The following is an 18,043-nucleotide window of genomic DNA, read 5'->3' on the forward strand; positions in this document are numbered from 1 at the left end:
GAAAAAAATCTCCCTGCAACTATTTCAAACAATAAGCAAAGTTTACTCATAGAAGGCTATGGTAGAAATTTTAACATTTTAGCCAAAATTAAAAATTTAAGTACCAAGAGCAAACGTATGAACTTTCCTGGAGTGAAACTTAAAAAGTTTTATTTATTATTTGAAAGGCAGGGGAGGGAGTGAGGGAGAGGGAAGGAGAAAGAACTCTTCCATCTATTCATTCACTCCCCACAGCCAGTGCTCGGCCAGGCCGAAGGCAGAATCCGGGAACTCCATCCAGGTCTCCCATGTGGGTGGCAGGAAGCCAAGTATCTGAACCATCATTGCTGCATTCCAGGGGTGTGCATTAGCAGGAAGCAGGGTAAGAAGTGGAGTGAGACTTAAACTACACACGGTGATAGGGATATGGGCGTCCCAGGAAGTGGCTTAACTGCTGTACCGTGTGATGTCTGCCCTTGCAGGTGAAACTCCTACAGGTCTTTGCTTGCACCTTTTGCATTGAATTGACTCCTAAATCACGGGCAGAAACCCCTAGTCTCACCAGAGACCCTGGAGAACCCGGAGACCCTGGAGAACCCGGATCTGCCTGCTGACACCGCTCATGATGGAGTTCATGAGCATCTCTCGTCACACGGCGCGGCCTGCGTATGTCTGACTTTTTACAGGTGTCACAGTGACAAATAAGAGAAACTCACTTCACCTTTATTTCAGAGTCCCAAGAACTTACCTGCTCCTCAATAACATCAACATGTGGCAAAGCGTCAGGGAGATATGTCCCAAAATGTAACGGAGGTGATCTGTAGATAGACTAGAATTTCCCTGTATTTTCCACATTTTCTTTCTGGTATATGTGTGTAGAATGTGTAAATTTGAAAAAAAAAAAAAAAAAAAACAACAAAAATTTGGGGTTGGTGCTGTGGCATAGAGGGTAAAGCCCCCACCTGAAGCACTGGCATCCTATATGGGCACCAGTTCGAGCCCCGGCTGATCCATTTCTGATCCAGCTCCCTGCTAATGTACCTGGGAAAGCAGTGAAAGATGGTTCAAATATGTGGGCCCCTGCACCCATGTGGGAGACCCGTAAGAAGCTATAGGCTCCTGGATTTGGATTGGCTCAGCTCCAGCCATTGTGGCCATTTGGGGAGTGAACTAGCAGATAGAAGACCTCTCTCTCTCTCTCTCTCTCTAACTCTATGTTTCAAATAAAATAAATAAATCTTTAAAAAATTTATCTATTTCTTATTATTGAAAAAATTTTAAAATTAGAGGGGCAGAGACAGAGATAGAGAGAGTTTCCATCTGCTGGTTCACACCCAAGTGCCTGTAACAGCCAGGGGACCGACGCTGGAGCCAGGAACTTAATCCAGGTCTCCCACGTGGGTGGTAGGAACTCAATTACTTGAGCCATCAACACTGCCTTCCAGGATCTGCATTAGCAGGAAGCTCGAATCAGGAATCAGAGCTGGGAACGGAACCCAGGCATTCTGATGTGGAATACTGGCATCTTAACACTAAGCTAAATGCCCGCCTCAGCACTACGGGTCCTCAGATTCTTCCTACCGATCACGAGGAAGCTTCTCAGTGACATTCTAACCTGATAGGCGTGTCTCACCTTCATTCTCTCAGAGCTCTGGCTTGGACTCCCACAGAGGGCCTGACCTCTCTGGGCCACACCTGCCCCTGGGAACCAGCGTGGCGACAGGTTGTAGAGAGCTGCAAGTCTTCCCTTGTTTGAGGTTATCCAACAGAAATTGCCTTTGGAAGCTTTTCACCGTGTAGAAGTGTTCACACAAATAACATACTGATACCCACTGCAGGCAGTCGTCACAGAGAGCCCCACTGTTCCCCACGCACGCCGGAGGTTTCCACAGAGGCTGCTGCCTCACCTGCACATGCCTCTGTTTCAGCAGTGTCTCATAGCGGTTGGATGGCGGGAGGTGGATCGTGGCACCCTGGTTCTTGCATTCCGATCGTAATCGTTTATCGAGAAGTAAACTAGAAGACAGGCCATTTCCACTCATTGTAAAATTCAATAGAAATGTCAGATCAAACGATCCAAGATTTCGTATCAGAATCACAAACCAGATACTCACCTTCCTGCCATAACCTTATAATATGCAAATATCTGGTCAGCCAGCTTGTAAACAAATTGGTCAAAACATAGATTCACCTGAAGAAAAAAAAGTATGCATTAGATTTCAATTCCCTAAACCAAGATCAAATAATGCAATTTTAAAAAATGCAGTTTTTGAAAATTTTAATTAATTTAATTTTTTATTTGAAAGACAGAGACAAACGGAGCTAGATCTTCTATCCACTGGTTCTCTCCAAATGCCTGCACCAGGCTAAAGCCAGGAGTCTGGAACTCAGTCTGGGTCTCCCACATGGGTGGCAGGGACCCAAGTACTTGAGTCAGCATCTGATGCTTCCCAGGGGAGTGGATCAGAAGCAGAGTAGCTGGGACTTGAACGGGCACTCGGAGATGGGCTGTGCTTAACCCTGCTGCGCCAAATACTCACCCCCACCCCAACAAAAGTCTCCTAGGTAATAAACTGAGGCTCTTCTTAAAAATAAACTAGAAATAACCTCACTGTCCAACAAGAGCTCCTTAATTCAGTTACGGTGTGATCACCACACAGCCACTGAAAATTACATCAGGGCCGTTCTTACTGAGAAAAACAAACTCCCCTAAATGCACAAGAGTATGGAAAAGTCTCTCCTTCACCACACGCTCTCACGGGTTCATGTGCATCTGGGATCCCCAGACGGGCAGCTCCTGCCTGCAGCCATGCTTCCTGGGAGCCACGGCCTGAGGGAGGGAGCTGGGTGACACTGGGTGTGACCTTGGTCAGGAGATATCCCCAGACCTGAACTCTCAAGTGCAGATGAGCCTGGCTCCACCCACTGAACCACCCTGAAAATGTGCTCAGAGGCAAGGAGACCGGGAAGCAGGGGGCCCATGCGCAGAGCCTGGAGGGACATGCCTGCCCTTTGTCCGCCCCCACCTCCAGGGCACTGGGCCACGTTCCCGAGGAAGTACTTCTAGGTTTTCATGAGGACGCGGAGCAGTCCTAGTTGCACTCAGCAATTTTTTTGAGGTTTAAATTCTCTTGTATCTTAAACCAGAGAATACGGCTCATCTCTGCAGCTGTGTGGATGCTGACCAGGCAATTTCCACCACTTGTGGGAATTTGTCCTCAACAATTCAGCGCAAATCAAAAATTACGTTCCTAGAATTTTGTCAAAGTACTATTAGGGAACCAAAAAAGCAAAGACATAAAATCGGGGTTGGTTCAGCGCAAAGATCACGTTCCTCAGAAAGCAGGGGACCCAGAAACTGCCAAGTGTCCAGTGGGGACGCACATCCTACCTTCACCACGTGTGCAGACAGAGGAACTCGCACAAAACGCCTGTTCCACTGTTGAAACTGCTTTGTGGTTGTGGGTGTTCAGTTACTAAGCTTGCATCCCACACCACACTGCCTGGGTTCGATTCCCGGCTCCAGCTCCCGACTCCCCTGGCAGGTAGCAGTGAGGGCTCAAGTCACTGAGTTCCTACTGTCCACAGGAGAGACCTGGACTGAGTTCCTAGTTCCCTGTCCTTTAGTAGGAATCTGGGGAGTCAATCAGAGGTTGGGAGCCCTCTGTCTTGTCTCTTTCTCAAATAAATAAAAAACAAATTTTTTTAAAAAAAAACTGCTTTCTGTTTTAAAGTTTAACTCCATTAAAACTCAGAGAAAGCCGGCGCCGCGGCTCATTTAGCTAATCCTCCACCTGCGGCGCCGGCACACTGGGTTCTAGTCCCAGTCAGGGCGCCGGATTCTGTCCCGGTTGCCCCTCTTCCAGGCCAGCTCTCTGCTGTGGCCAGGGAGTGCAGTGGAGGATGGCCCAAGTGCTTGGGCCCTGCACCCCATGGGAGACCAGGAGAAGCACCTGGCTCCTGCCTTCGGATCAGCGTGGTGCGCCGGCCGCAACACGCTGGCCACGGCGGCCATTGGAGGGTGAACCATCGGCAAAGAAAGACCTTTCTCCCTGTCTCTCTCTCACTGTCCACTCTGCCTGTCAAAAAAAAAAAAACAAAAAAAACTCAGAGAAAAAGGAAATTTAATTAAAGGAAGTTAACAGGATTGGCAGTGTCTGGGCTTTTACCTCTGCCTCGATTTCGTCGTAGAGAAACTGCTTGTTGAACCTGGTGAGCGCGTAGTGGGCACTGTCGTTGTACAGGTCCAGGGAGTAGAGGACGTACCTGCGGAGGGTGGTGGGTGGCGGTCACTCCCCAGCTACCCCCCGATGGACACGGAGCCCTCAGCCTCCTACTCCACAGGAAATGTCACTGGCGTTTTCTCCCTCCCACGAGAGAAACACAAGTTTTGGCTCCAGACACCAAAGCGTGTTCCTGCTAGGAGTCCCTGGGGGCCGCACCTGCAGAGACCAGCACATCCACCTAGGCCTGGGAACGCAGGAGGAGGGCCTGGCCGCCGTGCCCGAGGGAGGGGCACGCTCACTAAGGCCACGCCCACACAAGGCATCGCTAGTCACGCTTCAAACTTCTCACCACAGCCTTCACGTTTCTCTTCAATGACGAAATCAAGTTTTCTTATTTTAAGAATGAACTATATGACTTAAGAGCAAAGACAAAGGAGGATCCCACATCTCCCGCTGACCACAAGTACAGCACTGGGCCTGTGGCCAGAAGAAGGCTCACCTCCCAGGAGCGGCCGGAGGCCTTGGGTGGCCGCCAGTGCAGGGAGAAGCCGTGTGGGCAGGTGAGTCCAGGCGGTAAAGAGGCCCCAGCCTTGGGGAAGGCCCTGCCCTGCAGTTCTGGCTCCTTGTGCTGCCCCTAACACTGGAACAAGCTGCTGGCCAGTCTGCGCACACAGAAGCTGTGGCCACCCCACTGTGGAAGGCGACTATTCTGTGACTGTCACCCAGGCACTAGGAGGGACTTGTGACGGGGACACACAAGTGTCCCTGGGCTGGTCCCCACTGTTCACCACAAGGCACTTCCCGTTTGATGGCTTTCCCTCCCTTGGACGTCACACTTCATCCTGGCCCACAGTCCCCCGAAACAGCTCTTCAACCTGCACCTCCTCTGCCAGTTTACTGTGGGTCAGAGGCTGTGGCCTCTGGCTGTGGTGGAAGGGCGAGACTAAGCCAGGATGCCCACCCTGCAGCCCTCGGTGCGCCTGGCATGGCCACACACCAACGGCCCATGTGCAAGGCCCAGGCCCATCTTATCTCCCTGATCCGGGCTGTGTGCCCAGGATCTTGCCCGGCACTCAGGTGAGACAGCAACTCAACCTGTTCTGCCTGAGCTTGAGATTCCAGTCTGAAGCCAGGAAACCGGCTACCTGTGTTACCAGGAAACACGACTGCAGATGACATGTGAGAAAGCAGTCCAGCGTCCCTCATCTACTTCCCGGGTCCCAACTGCCTCGCAGGACCCCCAGGGACCACGAACAAACGCCCAAGACAGGCCCCGCGGGAATGCTCACTCCATCATGGACGCCTCCTTGGTCTCCAGGATGTGGTCGGTGAGGATCCAAGGCATGGACATCTCAATGGGGAACTGGATCCTCCTGCCCATGGTCAGCTCCAGGAAGAACTCTCGGAACCACAGCTGTGAGAGGTCACAGCACTGCTGCAGTGTTTCTTGAGGGGTTCAAAGGACACCACGTCATCTTCCACACACAGGCAGAGATTTAGCAGAGAACACATGGGGAGGGCTCTGAGCCGGGCGACGGCTCTGCTGCGCTCAGCCTGGAGCCATGCAGCATGGACAGGAGCGGGGAGGGGACGCCGAGTACCTCCCAGCAGGGACAGGACCAGCACGCGTGTGGCCGCAGGGGCCGCCACATGGACCCTGTGCGATCTGAGCAGTCAGTGTCCACCCACCAGCAGGGACCTCACCAAACCTGTAAGGCCCCTGGCGGGATCAGGGGAAAACATCCTTTTTAAAAGGAGAAATGAAAACAAGCTGACAGGTTGAGCATTCCTTATCCGAAACTCTGAAATCCTGAATGCCCCCCAACTGAAACTTTTCTGAGTGTCGTTGACCCTACTCCTCAGGTGGAAAATTCCACACCTGATCTCACGTGACGGGTTGAAGTAAAAATGCAGGGCACTGAAAATATGGAAAATTCTGAGAAATGCATTGCTAGGCAACCCTGTCACAGTGCAAAAAAATCGAAGTGTGCACTTACTCAGACGGACAGGCACAGTGTCACGAGGTGACAGAGTTGTCTGGGACCACTGTTCTATACGTGGTCAGCCACGGCCTGCAGCACCACATGGCACATGTCTGGACAGAGTCACCCTTCGGCTCTCTGTACGAGGTATACGTGATACATAAGTGAATTTTGTACTTAGACTTGGGCCTCATTCCCAAGCTATCTCATTATGCCTATGCAAATATTCCAAAGTCCAAAGTGGGGGAAAAAACCTGAAACACTTCCGGGCCCAAGCATTTGGATAAGGGATACTCAACCTGTACTTCATTTTCACTTGGAATAAAACCAATGGCTGGGCAGCTGGGATATAGCACTACATGCACACTCTGAGGGGGTCCGGCTAATGCAAAAACAGAGGCACATTTGCAAAAAAAAAAAAATTCCACCCTTTCATAGAGTTAACAGCCAAAGCATTACTGTTTACCCAATACTGCAGCACCCCCAGCCAAGACGGACAGGCCTCCTGCTCTGAGCAAGAGGCGGTGGCAAGGGAGTGGACATGGACGTCTCGATGAGGACATAGGCAGACACACGGAGGGTGGGGGGCACAGCCACTAGTGCCTGGTTAAGGTGGCTGGGCATCGCCTGCAGGGGACACCTGTCACCTTTCCAAACATCAATGCCCACAGAAGCCATTTCTGACAGGTATCAATGCCTGGGTTGTGATCAAGAGGTTGGATTCCATTTACCTGTTTTTCTGACCCCCAGGTAGCAAAAAGACTTTGTGTTCATCTTGCAAGGCCAGTCACGGCCGTGAGCTCTCACCCGTCTAAAGGCCACACCTCATGGAGGCCAAGGTCAAGGCCAGGGCTGGTGAGGGAGTAGGGGGGAGCCTCAGGACACAGGGCCATCGCCACGAATGTTAGGACGCGTCACCACCTGGGGGCACGACAGGACCGGAGCAGGGAGCGGTCAGGCAGGCGGAAGCATTCTAGGGTGTTAGCGGTGTTAGAACATGCCAGGCCGGACGCCGCTCGGCAGTGTCTCTTACCACTGAAATTTATCAAGTGAGTGTAGAAGAAGGACTCGCGATGAAATTTTTCTATGTCCAATATGGTGGGCCCCTCAAGGCTACTTCTCAGGGTTTTCTTGGAACCACTTTTGTCTGCAATGAGGGACTCTAGCATGGTTCTCACCATGTAAAGCTGCATTATCCAAGGAAACGTTTGTAGGGGAGAAAATACACACGGTACATTAGTGATGCCCAACGCGGAGAACCCGCCAGAGAAGCCTGCTCCGCCGCGCGCCAGCAGGAGCCGGGCCCTGAGCCGCACACCCGAGCCGGGCCCCGGCTCCTCCGAGGGGGTCTGGGTGCCCATCTACGCGGCTGAGTTGCTGCTGCTTTGGGGGAAAGAACCACTTGGAGTGGAGCAGTCCAGCTCCGAGCCACAAACATCAACGAGAAAAACAAACGTTGTCTTACCACCAAAGGTTAAGAGAGGCGGATAGGTGTACGACTGCCTCAGAAACGCGTTTACCACATGCAAGAGCCTTTCCATGCCCAGAGACTTGAGCTGCCTGAGCAGCTCGGCAGAGCTCAAGGACTCGGCCATGGTGCGCACCAGGTAGAGCTAGACACGGACAGACAAGGAGGGAGAGGCGGAGAGAGCCGTTAGTCACACGACACACAGGCCCCGGGCAGGGGACACGCGGACAGACGCGCAGGACGCGGGCCAGGAGGCTTCCTACGGCGCCAGCAACATGCTTAGCTGGTCACTTTCTAAAGGACGGAGGACGGGAGATTTAAAAGCCTCCAAGGCAGAGGCCGGGGAGAAGTACCAGGCCCCGGCACGGGAGGAGAGAAGCAGAGAGCAAATTAGAGCAGGTGGGAGAGGAGGGAGAGGTGCATCAGGGCCCGCCCATGTCAGGGGCAGCCTGCACACACCGGGCTAGAAGGCAGGGCTTAGGATTTCCCAGCATCTCTGATCCTTGGGAGTGCTCATTTGTCGACTCAATGCAAAAATTACTGTCACACAGACACCCAGGAAGAAAGACAGAGTAAGTGGGTACACATAGATGACCCCAGTATTTTGGGGACAACGGCTGAAGTGGAGTCAGATTTGCTCCTGAGTGCAAAGGAACACATCAGAATGGCAGAGCTGTCTCAGGCAATGTTCAGGTCCACGTGGAGGGGGACAGAGGAGTGGCAGACAAGACACACGCAGGACTGGATTCGCCCCAGCAGAAGATGGCAATGCCCTTGTCGTTTTACCCCTGGCTCTGTCTGCCCTGTCCACCCCCAGCTCAGGACAGCCCGCCCCTAACCCCCGCGCCCGGCACAGGGGACAAGAACCTGCGTGCTGGAGGGTCCCACGGCGCGCCGTGGCACTTTGATGTCAAAGCCACTCTTGGGGTCCTTCTCGCCCCGCAGAGCCGGGTCGTTGAAGGGCTCATGCCCTGTCTCCCAGTCACACACCGTCTTCCTGATGGCCTGCAGGACACTGAACAGCCCTGGCCAGTTACCACCAAAGCACCAAGTGCTGAGACCCCTGAGGACAATCACAGCCTCTCCTCCCCTCACAAACAGGCTCTGGGAACAGTCAACGCAGACACAAATCCCCTGCGGCAGGTAAGAGTAGAGCGGAGCACGAAATTTTAAACAGAGATTATTTCTTGGGACTGCTGCTATTCCCAGAAGTCTCAGTTTAGCTCAGCTTGCAGCCATTAGCCCAAAAGCGATGTTTGATTTCACTGCAGCAAGGCGCCCGAGTCACGCCCAGGGAGAGGAAAGGAAACGACACATGGGCCGCTCCCTCAAAGCTCAAAGATGAGTTCACCCTCCCGACAGGTGGACACTGTGCCTGAGTCCCCATCGCCAACAAGGCTCCAATGTGCGGAGACACAGGGAGCCCACAGGCACCGTGAGCAGGCCCTGGTCACCTTGTGGGGAAAGTTCTGGCTAAAACCCGAGTTCCTACGAAAGCTTTGCAATTCGGGTCCTTTCCTTGTCAAATGCTGGCCACTATGGCCGGGGCTGGGCTGGGCCGGAGCCGGGAGCCGGGAGCCGGGAGCCGGGAGCCAGGAGCCAGGAGCAGGGAACTACATCCCTGTCTCCCACATGGTGAGCAGGGTAGGAAGGAAAGCAGCAAGCACTTGGGCCATCTTCCGTTGCTTTCCCATGTGTATTAACAGGGACTGCGATCAGTATCGCAGGTGGCAGCTTATCCTGGCCCCAAGCACTTCCTGTTATCTTGTGCACTTCTTTTATTTTTATTTATTTATTTTTTGACAGGCAGAGTGGACAGTGAGAGAGAGAGACAGAGAGAAAGGTCTTCCTTTGCCGTTGGTTCACCCTCCAATGGCCGCCGCGGCCAGCGCGCTGTGGCCGGCGCACCGCGCTGATCCGATGGCAGGAGCCAGGTACTTACCCTGGTCTCCCATGGGGTGCAGGGCCCAAGTACTTGGGCCATCCTACACTGCATTTCCCTGGCCACAGCAGAGAGCTGGCCTGGAAGAGGGGCAACCAGGACAGAATCCGGCACCCCGACCGGGACTAGAACCCAGTGTGCCGGCGCCGCAAGGCAGAGGATTAGCCTAGTGAGCCGCGGTGCCGGCTTATCTTGTGCACTTCTAATAACTGGAAAGAGTTAGGCAAGGCCTGCAGGGACACGTGTCTGAACATGGTTCCGAACACACAGTGGGCCTCCCATCAGCACAGGCACGTGCAGGCAGTAGGCCGCACTGCAGACCGAGCCCTCAGGGCATGGAAAACAAACCTTCTCCAAAACACCTGGGATCAGAAGTGCTTCAGATTTCTGATTTATTTAGCATTTTAGAATAGCTGCATATATGCAGGTACTTCAAAAAGTTTTGGAAAAACGGAATTAATAGAGATATTTGGTCCCATGTGTTTTTAAAGCCATGTATTTTCCACCAATTTTTTGAAGACTCCTAGTACATAAAGAGAAATCTTAGGGGTGGGATGCAAGTCTAAACATCAAATCTATTTCACATACACCTTATACACATGAAGGAAAGTTTATACTATACCTATTAAATTTTATTTATTTGAAAGGTAGAGAGATAGAGAGACAGAGATCTCCCATTTGCTGATTCATGCCCCAAATGCCTAAAATGGCTGGGGTGGGGCTGGGCAAGGCCAAAGCCAGGAGCTAGAAATTCTTATTTTTTCTTTTTAATAAAGATCTACTCATTTATTTGAAGGCAGAGTTACAGAGAGGCAAAGGCAGAGAGAGGTCTTCCATCTGCTGGTTCATTCCCCAAATGGCCGCAACAGCCAGAGCTGGGCCCATTTGAAGCCAGGAGCCAATAGCTTCTTCCAGGTCTCCAATGCAGGTGCAGGGGCCCAAGGAATTGGGTCATCTTCCACTGTTTTCCCAGGCCATAGAAGTGCTGGATCAGAAGTGAGCAGCCGGGGCTAGAACCAGTGCCCATATGGGATGCCAGCACCAAAGGCGGCGGCTTTACACACTATGCCACAGCATCAGCCCCAGGGACTAGGAATTCAATCCAAGTCACCCAAGTGGGTGGCCGAGACTCAAGTATCGGAGCCATCATCTGCTGCCTCCCAAGGTCTGCATGGGTAGGAAGCTGGAATCAGAAGCAGAGCTGAGACTTGAGCCCAGGCACTGGACATGGGATGCAATTGTCCCAAAGGCATCTTCTTTTTTTATTTAGGATTTCATTATTCATTCAAAAGGCAGAGTTAGAGAGACAGATAGACCTCAGGGATCGTGCATCTGCTGGTTCACTTCCTAAATGGCTGTAAGGGTTAGGGCTGGACCAGGCCAAAGCCAGGAGCCGAGAACTCCATCTGGGTCTCCCACATGGGTGGCAGGGGCCCAAGCACTTAGGCCATCTTCTGCTGCTTTCCCAGGTGCATTAGCAAAGAACTAGATTAGAAGTGGAGCAGCTGGGACTTAAACCAGCGCCCATATGGGATGCAGGTGTTGCAGGTGATGGCTTTACCTGCTATGCCATAATGCTGGCCCTCCAAGGGTATCTTAACCACTGTGCCAAATGCCTGCCTTAATATTCTTAAAAATTTTGTATAGGAAATAAGGTTTCCTGGTGTAAAATGTTCCACTTATTTGCATTCAAAATACTTTGGATTTTGGAGTATTATAGATTTTTGGAGTATAAAAGAATTTTTGGATTAGGGATTCTCAAGCTACACAAAATTTTATTTATGCTATAAATCACAGCATGCCAAGTTATAAACGTATCCACAATAAACAAGAAAATGAGTCCCGAAATTTCGTGAACCCCTACAAGCCAAATTTTACAGAGATGCCCACTGAGAGTCTGCTTTACCTACAAGGCTCACATTAGAGAGAAAATAAGCCTGGACCTGGCGCTGGGGTGCAGCAGCCTAAGCCTCTGCCTGTGATGCGGCATCCCATGCAGGATCAGTTCATGCTCCAAATGATCCATTTCCAATCTGGCTCCCTGTTAATGAGCCGGAGAAAGCAATGGAAGATGGCTCAGGAGCTCAGGCCCCTGCCACCCACATGGGAGAGCTTGAAGAAGCTCCTGCTTCCTGGCTTCAGCCTGGCCCAGCCCTGGCCATTCAGGTCATCTGTGGAGTGAACCGATGAATGGAAGATCTGTCTCTCCATCTCTCCTTTTTCTGACTCCATCTTTCAAATAAATAAATAATTTAAAAAAGGGGGGGGGGGGCAGGTGTGCTGTGCCACAGTCCCATATGCGCACCGGTTTGGGTCCTGGCTGCTCCACTTCTGATCCAGTTCCCTGATAATGCGCCTAGGAAGGCAGCAGAAGATGGCCCAAGTCTTTGGGCCCCTGCATCCACGTGGGACACCCAGAAGAAGATCCTGGCTCTTGGTTTCAGATCAGCTCAGCTCTGGCCGTTGCCACCATTTGGAGAGTGAACCATCAGATGGAAAAACCTCTCTGTCTATGTGTCTTTCAAATAAATACGACAAATCTTTAAAAAAGAGAGAGAGAGAGAGAACAAGCTCCACATCATGACTAGATTTCCATGCGAGTTTTGGCAGATGTATAAGACAGGCCAGGGAAAACACACGCAAGATTACTAAAGATGACACACTTGGCAAGGGGGACAGAGTTGTGTGGGGCCATGGGTCCCCACCAGCCTTGGGGTCCTTGTCGCTGGACTCCTAGACGCTCTGCAGTGGACCTGTAGCTCAGATTAGTGTCTGATCCCACTGAATTAGGCTTAGAGACGCTTTGAGGAAAGTGTATCTGGAGATCTGGGGCTCAATGAAAACTCCCCTCCCATTTGCAGCGAAGCTCCTCCTGCAGTGGGGTGGGGTGGGGGGCTGACCTCTGGATGACATTCTTCTTCTTCTTGATGGCCTGCCGCAGCGGCTCCCGCAGTGTCACCTGGGAGAAGTCCTGCAGCGCTGCGTAGACTGTGTGCCGGATGGCATGGTTGAACACGCTCTCCATCCTGCCCATCAGCACCTGCAGGCCCTTGATCATGGCGATCACCTGCGGATGACAGGGCCAGCAGCTGCCTCCCCTCAGCCACCCCGGAGTGGCTGTGTCCCGCCACTGACCACTCGACACTGTCTGCACCCACTGCCCATTTGGGCACCATGAAGGCAGAGATGCACTGGACTCAAAACACATCCCTTTCACTTTTGAAAGGGAAGACAGCGTGAGGCCAGAGCCCTACGAGGAAGAGACAGTGGAGAGACGTCCTCACCTCCACCAGGGCAAACTTTTCCTCGCTGGTGTAGTTGTAGCGCGTGGCACGCTCATACTCCTCAGCGTTGTCTGGACAGTCCTTGTTGGAGTACTTGTCGGTTGGGTGCACAAGTTTCCACGAGTACTGGTGTGGTCAGCGAGAGAGGAGAGACATTCCGTGCTGAATGCAAGACGCTGGACTTTCAGCCTGAGTCGTATGACCACGGCCAAACCACCAAGAGATCAGCCCTCTGATGGCTGCTGCGTTCTGAGAGTCACATGTGCACACACAAACACACGTTCCCTCTCCACAACAAGGCAAAACACTCTGGCCACGTTACTTCAAGTTCAGAAACATACCAGGCAAAATGACCTGGATGTTCTGTGTTAAGTATTTAAAATGCCAGGCTTTTTCATCACCATTTAAAAGAATTTGCCTTTCAAAGGATCATGTACGCTTTCAAACTGGTTATTTTTAGCTGCTCAAAATAAATCTCCAAAGCAAAAATCTTTTCCGACGTACGGGTATCCAAATCTCTGTATGGCACCAGAAACAACTTTAATTTGTATATATTTGAGAAGCAGACACACACACACACACACACAAAGAGATAAAGAGCAAGAGCTTCCATGTGCTGTTTAGTTTCCCCCAGAATGGCTGCAATGGCTCAGCTGGAACCAAGGTCAGGAGCGAGGGTCTTAATCCAGGTGGTTGGGAACCCAATTACCTGAGCCATCACTGCTGCCTCCCAGGGTCTGCATTAGCAGGAAGCTGGAGTCAGGAGCCAGAGCTGGGTATCAAACCCAGTCACTCCCATGTGGGATGTGGGTGTCTTTAACTGTTAAGCCAAACACCCCCCCCCCAAAGACAACTTTACTTAAGTTCAACAGAAGATGCATCTAAAGCTCCCAAAAGAAAAAGTTGTTTAAAAAATGAGAATTAAAGGCCATGATAATGGTACAAATTTAATTCTATAACACACATACATGAAATACACTTTGAGCCACCTTAGAAGCATTGCTATTTCTAGGGCTAAAGATAAAAAGCCAATTCATCCTTGACCCAAAAAACCAAAGTGAATGCAGAAAAAAATATTAGTTACTGTCTCAATGAGCTCAGGAAGAAAAGCACTTCTGACTAACCAGAGGGTGGCTATGCTTTCAGCTCCTTGAATTTCCAAACGCACGCGAGAGCCGCACCTACCACTTCCATCACGTGTGCACTCCACTGCGACAGCAGCTGCAGGCCTTGCAGAGCCAGGTCGAAGAGCTTCCGGTACTCGGCGTCTGTCTTCTGGGCCTCCTGACGGCCTGACCCTGTGACTACCTAGGGCACGGCAAGCAGGGGCGGCAAGAGAAAAACCATAGGCACATTTACCCTCTGACCGTCATCCTCGCTCTGGGAGTCAGTGCATCCCGAAGCCACACACGGTAAATACAAAAAGATGTGGGCACAAGAACCCTCCACCACCACCAAAGGTGGCAACCATGGAGCCCAAACAATAGGCACCCCCACCCCCGGGCTAGACAGGTGCCGACTGCCTGCTGGGATCTCCAGGACACGGACAAGGCGAGCCATGTGCACAGGACGCTCCCACTTAACTAACAGAGGAGAACTCACATAGCATGTCCACGTGCTTACATCAAATAATGAGGACTAAAATTTAAAAATGGCTACCTGTATGGGAGAAAGGGATGGGGAGAAGGGAAACCAAACGTCTGCATACAGTTCTTTTTGCAGTTATGACATTGGAACATCAATATCAATCATGACACATGATTAAATTAGAAGGAAAAGAGCAATCTCTTTAACACAAAAGAGAAATCAAGCAATAATGGAGCAGTGTTTGGAGCTGTTATCATGACCACTCAGATGGAAAGCACTCAGGCAACTTTGAAACAGCACGATCTGATGTAGCATCCCTAAAGGAGACACTCCAGAGAGAAAACTGCCTGCTAAGGAAATCGTAAAACAATTCTTAGCCACCACAATTAGCTGTGCGGGTATTGCTTTTTAAAGACAAACTCGACACAAATGAAATCGGATTACGCTGCAGTCTAAGAGCCAGGGCTTTCAGCATGGGAGGAAAAAGAATCACAGCAAACCAGACGTGGACTGACTTCAGAATAGTATTTAAACACTTCATACGTTAGATGATGCTGGGAAACCTGATATTTGATAAACTGACAGATAAAGTAGAGAAGACCAAGATATTCCATTTCTTCCATGGGAATCATTGTTGAGGGCAAGGCACCACTGCTGTCAGTTAGGAAGGACGGAGCTGGAATGCAATCATCTGGCAACCTATTGAGTTCATGAGTTAGGCATTGGACACTGCCATCGGTTTGTGTCTTGCAAGACACGGTCCTTATGGGGCCAGCATTGCGGTGGAGTAAGTTAAACGTCTGGCTGTGGTGCAGGCATCCCATATGGGTGCCAGTTCAAATCCCAGCAACTCCACTTCCAATACAGCTCCCTGCTAATGGCCTGGGAAAGTAGTAGAAGATGGCCCAAGTGCTTGGGCCCCTGCACCCATGTGGGAGACCTGGGAAAAGCTGCTGGCTCCCTGCTCCGGCTGCTGTAGCCATCTGGGGAGTGAACCAGCAGAAGGACGACCCCTCTATCTCTCCTTCTGTCTGTAACTCTGTCTCTCAAATAAATAAATAAATCTTTTTTTTTTTTTTAATTTTTTGACAGGCAGAGTGGACAGTGAGAGAGAGAGAGACAGAGAGAAAGGTCTTCCTTTGCCGTTGGTTCACCCTCCAATGGCCGCTGCGGCCGGTGCACTGCGGCCAGCGCACCGCGCTGATCTGATGGCAGGAGCCAGACTTATCCTGGTCTCCCACGGGGTGCAGGGCCCAAGTACTTGGGCCATCCTCCACTGCACTCCCTGGCCACAGCAGAGAGCTGGCCTGGAAAAGGGGCAACCGGGACAGAATCCAGTGCCCCGACTTGGACTAGAACCCGGTGTGCCGGCGCCGCAAGGCAGAGGATTAGCCTAGTGAGCCACAGCGCCGGCCAAAAATAAATAAATCTTAAAAAAAAAAAAAAAAAAAAAAGGTACAGTGTCTTTCTCTTTCTCTCGGTAAGGATTTAATTTGGATCCTGGGGCAAATGTGTAAAAATAAACCAAATGAGCTGAATGGGGAAATTTAAGCAATGGCCAGCTATCCAATATTATGGTACACCTGTTGACATTTTTAGGTGTCACAATCATATTATGATTTAGTTTTTAAAAAGCCATACAGAGAAGCATAGGAGATGTTTCCAGAGGGAATGTGTTGCTGCCTGAGATTTTTTTCAAATTAATCGAGATGGAGGCACAGTGCTGGGGGCAGTCCCTGAAAGGGCCCAGGCCAAGAAGCCCCGGTGCTGGGACCTGATATTTACCAGGCCACAACCGTCCCCTCTCCCCTTCTATGAGTGAATACTTACATAATGGGAAGCTGAAAACAAAAAAACTTCCCAGAGCATGGTACTCGCCACTGTCAGGAAGTGACCAGATCTGATGTGTTTGGGGACGCTTAGTGACCCATGCGCACTGTACCACTGACACCCAGTGCACGACTCAGAGCTGGCCCAGCCCCAGCTCAACACAGAACCCCACCTCCTCGTCAAAAAACTGAGCAACTCTCCTGAAAGCGAGGTTAATAGCTCCATTTATAACAGCATCAAGAAGAATAAAATGCTTCAGAGCAAATTTAACGAAAGAAGCATAAAACTTGTCTTCTTAAAAATGCTAAAACACTGCTATAAGAAATTAAAGAAGGTTTAAATAAATGGAAAGATATCCTATGTTCAAGGATTAGGACATTTATTATTAAGATGACAATACTTCCCAGACTGATCTACAGACTCAACTCAATCCCTATCAAGATTCTAGCTGCCTTTTTTGGTAGAAATTTAACAACCTGATCCTAAAATCAATATGAAAATTCAGCACATCAACAGTGTTGGCAAATGTTGGAATTCTCAAACTTTCCAATTTCAGTCTTACCCTAAAGTTAAGACAACATAGTGATCAGCATAGGATTTACATTCTGATAAATAGAAACAGAAATGAGTCCAGAAACAGATCCATATTATTACAATTGATTTCTAATGAGAGTGTTTTTTATGAGGAAAAGAAGTCTTTTCAACCACAGTGCTGTAAAAACTTACTATCCCCATACAAAATCATGACACTAAACCCCTGTCTCATATCATATGCAAAACTTAACTCAAAACGTGTTATAGACATAAATCTAAGAGCCAAAAATGGCAAAACTATTACAGAAAAATGAGGGGTAAATCTTCTTCAATATGACACCAAATGCATAAGTGACTGAAGAAAAATATATAAAATTGGACACCAAAAATTAAAAACTGTGCTTCAAAGGACAGCATCATGAAAGTGAAAAGACAGCTCACAGAATGGGGAAATAAGTGAAAATAATCTACCAGGTAAAGGACCGACATCTAGAATACATAAGGAACTCATACACTCGATAGCAAAAACGGCAAATAACCCAACTGAAAATGGACAAAAGATCTGAACAGACATTCTGCAAATGAAAAAGTATTCAACATCATTAGTCATTAGAGAAACACAAACCTCCCACCAGATACTATTTCACATTCACCAGAATAGCCAAGATCAAAAATTCAGACAATGCAAAATGTCCGTTGACTGATAAATGGATAAGCAAAATGTAGTATATCCATATAACAGAATATTCTTCAGAGATGAAAGAACATGAAGTATTGACACACACTACCACACAGATGAACCCTGAAAACATACTAAGTAAAAGAAGATAGTCTCAAGAGGATCATAGACTGTATGATTCCATTAGTATGAAATGTCCAGAATAGGCAAATGTATACATTGCTGGGAGTGGGGGAGAAGGAGCTAGTGGGACAGAGTTTCTTTTAGGAGTAATTAAAACGCTCCAAGATGAATTGTGGCCATGTCTGCCCAACTCAGTGAATACATCAAAAATCTTCCAGTTGTACAGTTTCAATATGCGAATTCTTTAGTATGTGAATTATTTCTTTATAAATCTGCTAAAAATTCATTAAGCAAAGTATTCAATGTTACAGTTTTTCCTCATCAAAACCATCATCTCAGAAGACAGAAAATGCACGCTGTAAAACAGACTTATTTGGAAGAGCACAGAAGTCAGTGTTTCCTGATTGAA

The 18,043-nt window shown here is 49.7% G+C and overlaps 1 protein-coding gene across 5 annotated transcripts in view; it reads right to left on the reverse strand.

Annotated features, from left to right (window-relative positions):
- The window catches only part of CYFIP1 (cytoplasmic FMR1 interacting protein 1), a 99,374-nt gene that overhangs the window by 35,770 nt on the left and 45,561 nt on the right, over positions 1–18,043 (reverse strand). For 4 of the 5 annotated variants that reach the window (XR_016217739.1, XM_051822213.3, XM_089309607.1 and 1 more), the window contains 9 exons: positions 14,067–14,189; positions 12,882–13,007; positions 12,498–12,664; positions 8,523–8,670; positions 7,221–7,374; positions 5,495–5,651; positions 4,149–4,245; positions 2,094–2,170; positions 1,887–1,995 (listed from right to left, as the gene is read on the reverse strand). Coding sequence is in view for 4 of the 5 variants with exons in the window: in XM_051822213.3 (XP_051678173.1) it covers positions 1,887–1,995; positions 2,094–2,170; positions 4,149–4,245; positions 5,495–5,651; positions 7,221–7,374; positions 8,523–8,670; positions 12,498–12,664; positions 12,882–13,007; positions 14,067–14,189 (1,158 nt within the window). In the remaining variant the exon portion in view is untranslated. Of the gene's footprint in view, positions 1–1,886; positions 1,996–2,093; positions 2,171–4,148; positions 4,246–5,494; positions 5,652–7,220; positions 7,375–7,652; positions 7,801–8,522; positions 8,671–12,497; positions 12,665–12,881; positions 13,008–14,066; positions 14,190–18,043 lie in introns of all 5 variants that reach the window. The other variant, XM_051822214.3, reaches the window with a different exon arrangement.

The sequence above is a fragment of the Oryctolagus cuniculus genome, chromosome 12 (genome assembly GCF_051225735.1).
Source record: "Oryctolagus cuniculus isolate XC-2025 breed Fujian yellow rabbit chromosome 12, ASM5122573v1, whole genome shotgun sequence".
Lineage (NCBI taxonomy): Eukaryota > Metazoa > Chordata > Mammalia > Lagomorpha > Leporidae > Oryctolagus > Oryctolagus cuniculus.